The 8654-nt window shown below is 42.4% G+C and overlaps 1 protein-coding gene across 1 annotated transcript; it reads left to right on the forward strand.

Annotated features, from left to right (window-relative positions):
* The first annotated feature begins 1568 nt into the window (after nt 1–1568).
* Nucleotides 1569–6504, forward strand: LOC130719408 (uncharacterized). Its single transcript, XM_057570034.1, has 3 exons — nt 1569–2179; nt 5873–5973; nt 6419–6504. Exons 1-3 carry the CDS (start codon nt 1569–1571, stop codon nt 6502–6504), a joined length of 798 nt encoding a protein of 265 aa, XP_057426017.1.
* The last annotated feature ends 2150 nt before the right edge of the window (nt 6505–8654 follow it).

Consider the following 8654-nt stretch of genomic DNA (forward strand, 5'->3'; position numbering starts at 1 on the left):
GAGAGGAGGAAGCCATACTTTAGGCCACCTGAGCAAGTGAGGAGCCAGTTCGGAAATCGAACAGGAGGATTTGGATTCCACAACAGGACAAGTGGGTTCAATCCTAACAATCCATTCTGCGTGAGATGCCGAAAGAATGGGCATCGTGCTCCGGAGTGTAGAGCCGTGTTAGGGGAACAGGTTAGTACACAGGCCAGCGGAAATGGGAATCGAAACCCTACCGCTACAACAGGCGAGGGAAGTAGCAGAGGAGCGCCGGCACCGAGAGATAACCGGAAGTTTGGACGACCCGCGAATAAGGGGAAAGTGTTTGCGATGACACTGGAGGAGGCGGTTGAAGCGCCATAACTTATCCAAGGTACGTGTTATGTTGATAGTTTTCCTTTAAGTGTTTTATATGATTCGGGTGCAACGCATACATTTATATCACAAGAGAGGGTCAAGCAATTAGGTATACCAGTGACAAGTTTGGCATGGGACTTCGAAGTAAGTACCCCAACTAGAAATACCTGTAGGACCTCGAAAGTTTGTAGAGACTGTAGGTTAGAAACATTAGGAAGAACCTTTAGGCAAGACTTAGTGTGCTTACCCTTAGAAGGACTAGAAGTAATATTAGGGATGGATTGGCTAGCGGCCAACGATGCAACCCTGAACTGTAGGAGGAAGACGGTTACTTTTGGGACTAGCGAAGGAGACGTTAAGCGGACTAAGCGAACCGAAGACGTAGGAAAAGCGCCCGAGAGCGAATCGAACGTACTTTTAGGAATGCTAGACGCGGATAGGAACGACTTAGGTATAGAAGGGATACCCGTAGCGAGGGAGTTTCCCGACGTTTTCCCCGAGGAAGTAACCGAGTTACCACTGGAAAGGGAAGTCGAGTTTTCTATAGACTTAGTTCCTGGCGGGACCTATCTCTATAGCCCCGTATAGGATGTCACCGGTGGAACTAGCAGAGTTGAAGAAGCAAGTGCAGGAGCTTATGGATAAGAAGTTTGTGCGGCCGAGTGTATCCCCTTGGGGAGCACTAGTTCTTTTGGTAAAGAAGAAGGATGGTGGCATGAGGTCATGCGTAGACTATCGGCAACTGAACAAGGTGACGATCAAGAATAAGTACTCGTTGCCTAGGATTTATGATCTGATGGATCAGTTGAGAGGAGCGGAAGTATTCTCCAAGATAGATTTGGGATCCGGATACCATCAAATCCGAGTGAAGAAGGAAGACGTACCGAAGACGGCCTTTCGGACAAGATATTGACATTATGAGTATTTAGTCATGCCGTTCGGAGTGACTAATGCACCTGCAATATTAATGGACTACATGAATCGTATCTTTAACCCGTATCTCGACAAGTTTGTCGTGGTCTTCATTGATGATATTCTGATTTACTCGAGGAGCAAGCAAGAGCATGAGGAACAAACTTGACCAGACAGACGGACAAACAGAAAGAACCATTCAAACACTGGAAGATATGTTGCGAGCATGCACTTTAGAAAAGCAAGGCAGTTGGGAAGATTGTTTTCCATTAGTGGAGTTTTCATATAACAATAGCTTCCACTCAAGCATAGGAATGGCACCATTTGAAGCATTGTATGGAAGGAAGTGTAGAACCTCGTTAAGTTGGTTTGATGAAGGAAATAAGCTAGTACTAGGACCCGACGTAGTGCAGGATATGTCGGAAAAGGTGAAAGGAATTAGGGAGAAGCTTAAGATAGCACAGGATAGGCAGAAAGCTTACTATGACCGTAGGAGAAAGCCTTTAGAGTTTGAAGAGGGAGACCATGTTTTCCTCAGAGTTAACCCAATTACAGGGATAGGAAGGTCAATTAAGTCGAAAAAGCTTACACCAAAATATTTAGGACCTTACCAAATCCTTAGGAAAGTAGGAACATCAGCCTACCAGGTGGCGTTACCGCCATCTTTGTCAAACTTGCACGATGTGTTTCATGTTTCCCAAACAAAGAAATACATTCCCGACCCTTCTCATGTGATAAAACCTGAACATATACAACTCAAGGAGAACTTAACATACACGACCGAACCTAAAAAGATATTGGATAGGAGGATGAAACAACTTAGGAAAAAGGAAATCCCGTTAGTGAAAGTAGCTTGGAGTGAGGGGGAAAATGAGGAAGCTACTTGGGAATTAGAGGAGGATATGAGAAGGACATACCCTCAACTGTTTAGTATCTTAGGATGTAAATTTCGAGGACGAAATTCTCAAAAAGGAGGGGAGAGTGTAACATCCCACCAACCAGGTAACGACCTCATAGGAGATACGAAACCCTAGAAAGTCGGAATAGGCAAATACGCACTAACAATCTAACTATACTATATAATATATATATATATATAATATGTGTGTGTGTATGCATGTATATTTTACTATATTGCATGTTTGCACGTAAACCGAGACGTCGGTCAATCGACTTTAAATCGACCTGGCAATAAAGGTACCAAAGACATGGTCACAATAACCCCAAAAAGAGGATGAACTCGAGATAGAGGTAGGATAGGCTAAATAGATGATCTGATCACATCTCTTGACAATGATGAATGCATTGTCTCAGAGTGATTGAAACCTGAACCAAGCTAAAAGAGTGATACTTTAACCACTCTAAGAAGATGATATTGAAGGCAATACACTCTAATTTAACACTAACAAACCTGAACCAGTATAATATTGCATCAGTTTTGTTCCGACATGGAAAATAATAAAGAAATCGAATAGTCGGAACCCTAGGATTTGTGTGCCGCTGACTCAAGCATGCAATCAGCCATGGCACCCTTCCTTCATCACTTCTGATTACTTCTACAGCTTCCCAAACTCCTCCCACGCAACCCTGAACCCTAGGATAATCACCATGCATGAAGAGCCATTGGTGGTGCAACTTTGATTAAGTTTAAGCTTAGTTTAGTCATTTAATCATTTTTCAGCCTATATAAACGGTACCATTCGACTCCACACGACCCTAGAATCACATTGAGTCCCTTGAAACCTTGAGAGAGCATCTAGAGAGCCCAAAACGAGAGAAAAACCGAGAGGAAGTTCAGAAACTTCTTCTCTTCGAATCTCTCAATCCAGAGAGAGTTAGACCCTGATTCTTGTCCCATTTTGTTCCTGGAGAGGAGAGGAAGAGGATTGACTATTCGTGGTCAAGTTTTGGTCGAGAAACGAAGCTTTCACCATCTCTGGCGAAGCTCTGGCGACCACCGAACCTGTAACGCGTCTTTTCTTTCACCTCCGAGCACTTCAGCCACACCCACGAGCACCATTCAACTCCCCACAACCTGTAGATCAAGTTCCAGTACCCGTAGTGGCACGGCGCTCACATTTTCCCGACCTCCGATCGTCTTCTCCGGCAAGTTATGTGTTTTCCGGCGAGGTAGCTTCTGCAACTCGCTTATTTTAGCTTGTTTTCGATCCAAATTGATCCCTTAAGCATGCTAGGACATAGATAGGAAGCTTTAGACTAGTTTTAAGGCCTGAATCGTTAGGAATCAATGAGAACTGATCCAAGGTCTTTGAAGCTCGAAGAGGCTATCGGGTTGAGCTTCTGAGAGTGAATTGGCCTGCAAACTGGATTAGTTTATGCTTCTGGAACGTCATAGGAGCTTTTAGGATAGTTAATTGTAGCAATAGAGCCCTGAAGAGGAAAGCCCCAATTTCACCTTGTAGGCAGCCCCTGAAATCGTGAATTGGCACTATTAGAGTGTCCAGAAGTTGAAATTGATGATTCCATTGAACTCAGAAGGTAGAAAACTATAGGAATAGACTATTAGATGTTAACATTAGGCTCAGTTTATAGATTTCTTAGTTTGCAAGTAGACTTTGAACTAGGTGCTTAAAATAAGTGATTCTGAATCTGAGGTTAAGCTGAGAACAGTAAAATGAGCTTAATAGAACTTGAAACCAGTAGGATAATAACCAGGTAAAGACTTAGGAATTGTAACTTATTTATAGAATTAATTTACATAATATGGCTTAAGTAATTAGAAATAATTAAGTAGAAATATTTTAGCTTAAGTTAGATTATTAGATTAATGACTTAGAAATAATGAAATCAGATTATGAGGACGTATAGGACATGAGGACAGAAATGGTAACATGGAAAGAATTATAGGAATTAGCTATTAGAAAATGAAATTAGTTTACATAATGTAACTAGATGATTAAGTTGTTGTTTTTAAATTAGTAATTAACCTAAGTGGATGATTTAGTGACTTAAAACTAATTAGGTCAGATTAATGGACATGCAAGATATAGGTTACACCCTAGTTAGTTGAGATCAAGACTAAGTTAGAATGACTCTAGTTTGGTAGCAAAAAGGAATAATAATAATAATAATAATAATAATAATAATAATAATAATAATAATAATAATAATAATAATAATAATAATAATATTAATAATAGTAACGAACGATTTAATGCCTCGATTAGCTTATCTTGACCCAAGCATAATCAATGATGCAGAGGGAGCTATCTCAGACACACACGATCCTCTATTGGTAAAGGTTAAAGGTAAGGGGGGTTATACAAGACCTTGTCTTGGTACACAACTAATAAGTTGAATGTTATTACGGTAGAAAGCATATTATTACTTGCTTTTATATGTTATTGGATGCATGATTGGATGTTGTGCTTGAAGAGTGAATGTTGGATGAATTATTGTGCTGAATTGCTGTGACTGTGATCCATGATTGAAGTGATGCACAGTAGAAAGGGATGATAGTACACTATGGGATATAGTGGTACTTAGGATTATAAGTGACATGGTATTAGGATTGTTCCTGATACGCTAAGCATCTGAGGTAGTAGGAAGAGGAAAGAGATAATCCCCGATTTAATGTGTTATTGATACTTGTTTTTGAAAATTAAACCACCTATGACACCTTAGGATTACCCGTAGGATAGGTAGAGCAATAAAATGAATAATGATAGTAATATAGGCAAGTGAGCCCTTTTCTCTAAGCAATTAAAAGTACATAACCATTAACGACGGATTAGAACTCCCGCTTGTATTCCTAGAACTACTTGATCTTATTAAAGATCCCACCTCTATAATTACTATGGTGTACTTACTTTAAGTAAGGCAGCAGATGCTTGTTTCTAATTTATCAGAAACTTAATGGAAGTATAAGGGGGAGATGATTGATATTTGAAAATACACTTAAGGAGCAACAAGGAGTAGGAAAGTAATGTCACTACCACTAAGAGAGTGGGAATACAGAGACGCCAAAGGTGGTCATGTTCAGAGATGAATTGACCCGGGATTTACACGATGGCCCTACCTCTCCATCATCTACCGGCAAGGACCCGGAAAGGCCGGCCTGATGTGATGTAACAAGGACCGCATAGTTGTGTACTTCTGTCTGTGAGCTACTGAGCGATCATTGTCCGGTAAAGAGTGGACTATAAGGAGTGTCCATGTTCCCGAGACGACTTTCCGAAGATAACGGAGCAATAGCTTCGGTCCCTTAAATTATACTCATCACATGATAAATGAAATAATAAAAAGGTTGGCGATGAACTCACCATTTCCTACGAAGTAGTGAGAGAAGTCAATTCGAAGGACGGAGGAATATGGTTGATTTAACCACGTTGCACTATTGATTGTGTTTGTTAACATGTGTGTGATTAATGATATGTTGGCTTAAGTCTTAACGCTTATCTTATCTCATGTGTATTATTGTGCAAGTTGCGTATGACTCACCCTTGCACTTATTTTTATAAAAGCAGATAACAGGTGTGACATTGAGCTTCCCTCCAGTCCTCGCGATCCACGCTGATTTCCCGTCCCGTGCTGGCTGGCATGTTGACCCAGTTACCGGATACTGCTTTTATCAGGGACTCACAATTTTGTGGTGCAGGGATCCAGGAGCAAGACACATCGGTTTCCCAGTGACACTCCCGATGGTGTTCTCATTCTTCCTGCCGACCCACGCTGAGCACGTTGGTCCGCGGAGTCCAGGTAATCCATAGGTGCCATATCCATAGGCAGGCGAGCCTATGGAGACCGGAGAGCCTATCCCAACAGTACCAGTCACCGTGGTGAGCCCACCGGGATCCCCTGATCAGAGAGTTCCGCAGACCCAGGAGTCTATGGGATCTCCTCCACCCCGGAGGAACTTGTCTTGCTTTCGGGTCACAGCCCGCAAGCGAGTGAGATCCCCTAGATTCTCCCGAGATGCCAGGATTTACCGTCACAGATTTCGGAGAGGAGAGGCGTCCGGAGTCAGGGAGTCAGAGCAGGGTCCGACAGCAGAGCCAGGGTCAGCGCCAGCAGCCAGCGGGGGAGTCAGTGAGGAGGATCCGGAGGAGGAAGATCCGAGGGGATGAAGCCATATGGTCCGAGTTTCTGATGATGATGATGATGATTTATGTTTCTGTTTCTGTATTCTGATTACCTGTACCAGGCTATGTGTTTGAGGGAACTGTGACCTCTTTATGTGTTGTCTTCTTATCTGTAGACTTATGCGGTGGATCCATCCACCAACTATGAATGCTATGTATGATTTGTGTGGTTTATATCGTCATTCTCCGTAGTCTTAAGTTAGGAGGTCGGAATGCCTGGGGATGTTAAGGGACACGCGCGAGTACTCTTTACTCTCGCGATCCCGACCTAATGAGGAAACCCTATGTAGTAAAAAAAAAAGGTTCACTATTTCACGTAGCGTGCTCACTCCTGAGTGATGGAGTTAGGGAGAACTCGTCACTTAAGGAAGGGGACGCCATATGCTCTGTTTGTGTTTGCTCTCGTCTCATCATGTCTCAAGGTTCAGGGAAGAATGATTCTATCATGGCGACGATTGAAAGAACTGCTAAGGGAATGAAGTGCATGGGTTTGAAAAGTGGTTCTTCTCAACCATCTTCTGTGTCAAAGAAAGCTTCTGGGAAGACGAAGATAAGGAACCCAAGAAGAAAGACCTACATGTCCAAGACTCAGAACAAGGAACCCACAAATGTTCCTTCTTATGAGAATGTTACAGATGAAGATTCTCCTGTGAAATCCCCTCCTATTGATGTGCCCGATGTTGAGACATTTGTGTCTCTGGAAACTTCTGATCAATAAATTCCAGAAAAGGATTCCACTTCTCATGAAGATTCAGGCAATGCTACCCAGCCTGATGTTTATGTGTCGACCTCTTCCAAGGATGCTGATCCCAAGAATGGCAATTCTGAGGATACCAATTCTGAAGAGCCAATCTAGGCACCAGCCCCTGTTCAGGATATCTCTGATGATTATTCTGATGATGTTCCTCTGACTGCTTTTCTTCCTGACAGTGTTGTTGTCAAGATGAAAAGAAAAAGAAGGGTCCCTAATACTGAGACAACTCCTACTCCACAAAAGAGATCCAAATCCTCTCCTGTAACCTACAAGTCTAGACAAGCAGATGTGAAGGGTAAGGGATAGCAAAAGGCTGCCAAGACCCCCAGTGAGAAGAAGAAAAAAGAAGATTCCAGTTGCTGTTGAAGACTCTGAGTCAGATGTTGAGGCCGATGTCCAGGGCATCCGACCTTCTGAGAAGAAGAAATATGCAGGTAAGTTTATTCCTCAAAATGTTCCTGCTGTTCCTATTGACAGAGTGTCTTTCCACTTGGAAGAGAGTGTTCAGAAGTGGAAGTTTGTTTGCAAGAGAAGGATGGCCAAGGAAAGGGAAGTTGGCCCTGATGTTCTTGAGTGCAAGGAGGTTATAGCACTTATTGAAAAGGCTGGACTAATGAAGACAATTCAGCACGTTGGAAGGTGCTATGAGAAGCTTGTGAGAGAATTCTTGGTGAATCTCTCTGTTGATGTTAGACTTCCTAAGAGTGATGAATTCAAGAAGGTTTTTGTGACGGCTGAATGTGTTGTGTTCTCCCCTGCTGTGATCAATCAAGCACTTGGAAGAAGTGTTATTGAATTTGCTGATGAAGAAGTGTCCTTGGATGCTGATACTTGTGCTGTGAAGCTGTCTGTTTCGTTCACCTCACTGCTCACTGAAATTATTCTCAAACAGCATCCTCAGATACTCAGGGTTGATGAAGTGGCTATGTCTCGAGGTGTTCCAATCACCTTGGATCAACGTTTGTTTATGGAGCCACATGTCCTAGACATTGTTGTGCCAACCAGTAGGACATCGGCCCCTTCTGTGACTGAATCGGGCACCCAGGCCATTATAGTTGAATTGTAGGAAGTCTCCAAGGTGAAGCATCCGGAGAATTCCAACATCCAGCATTTGATTGTCCAGTTGTTGGGACTGAATCTGAGTTCAGAGCTGGACGCCACATTCCGAGTCTTCTTGGAGTTTGTGGAGGAAATGCAGGAGCTCTTCCAGAGTGTAAAGCCATAAACTCATTTTATACTATTCAAGTGGAAAATTGAATAAAAATGAAGATTTTGACAAGGTTTGAGTTTTTACAGATTCTGGCGGTCACTTTGTACGAATTTTTAGAGGGTCTTAACGACCTCATTTGGGAAAACTTCCTTCATGAGAGTTTTAGCCCTTTAAGTGGTTTCAGGTCATTCCGATCTCGGTAGGTCGAGATATCCTCGTTTTTGTGACTGTGGTTAGGGCTGTACAGTGCCAGCGGATTAATTGAAATATTTTTCTCTTAATTCCGATTTTGTTTCTGTTTTTAATAAAAAGGGATTAAGTTTTCATTAGGTTC

Source organism: Lotus japonicus, chromosome 5 (genome assembly GCF_012489685.1).
Source record: "Lotus japonicus ecotype B-129 chromosome 5, LjGifu_v1.2".
In the NCBI taxonomy this organism is placed as follows: Eukaryota; Viridiplantae; Streptophyta; class Magnoliopsida; order Fabales; family Fabaceae; genus Lotus; species Lotus japonicus.

Excerpts from the sequence above, each read along its gene's own strand:
- LOC130719408 (XM_057570034.1), top strand. The coding sequence starts at position 1,569 with ATGGCACCATTTGAAGCATTGTATGGAAGGAAGTGTAGAACCTCGTTA. Across the intron at positions 2,180-5,872 it reads AGAAGGACATACCCTCAACT|GGATCCAGGAGCAAGACACA; the intron begins GTTTAGTATCTT and ends TTTGTGGTGCAG. Across the intron at positions 5,974-6,418 it reads CGTTGGTCCGCGGAGTCCAG|GCTATGTGTTTGAGGGAACT; the intron begins GTAATCCATAGG and ends TACCTGTACCAG.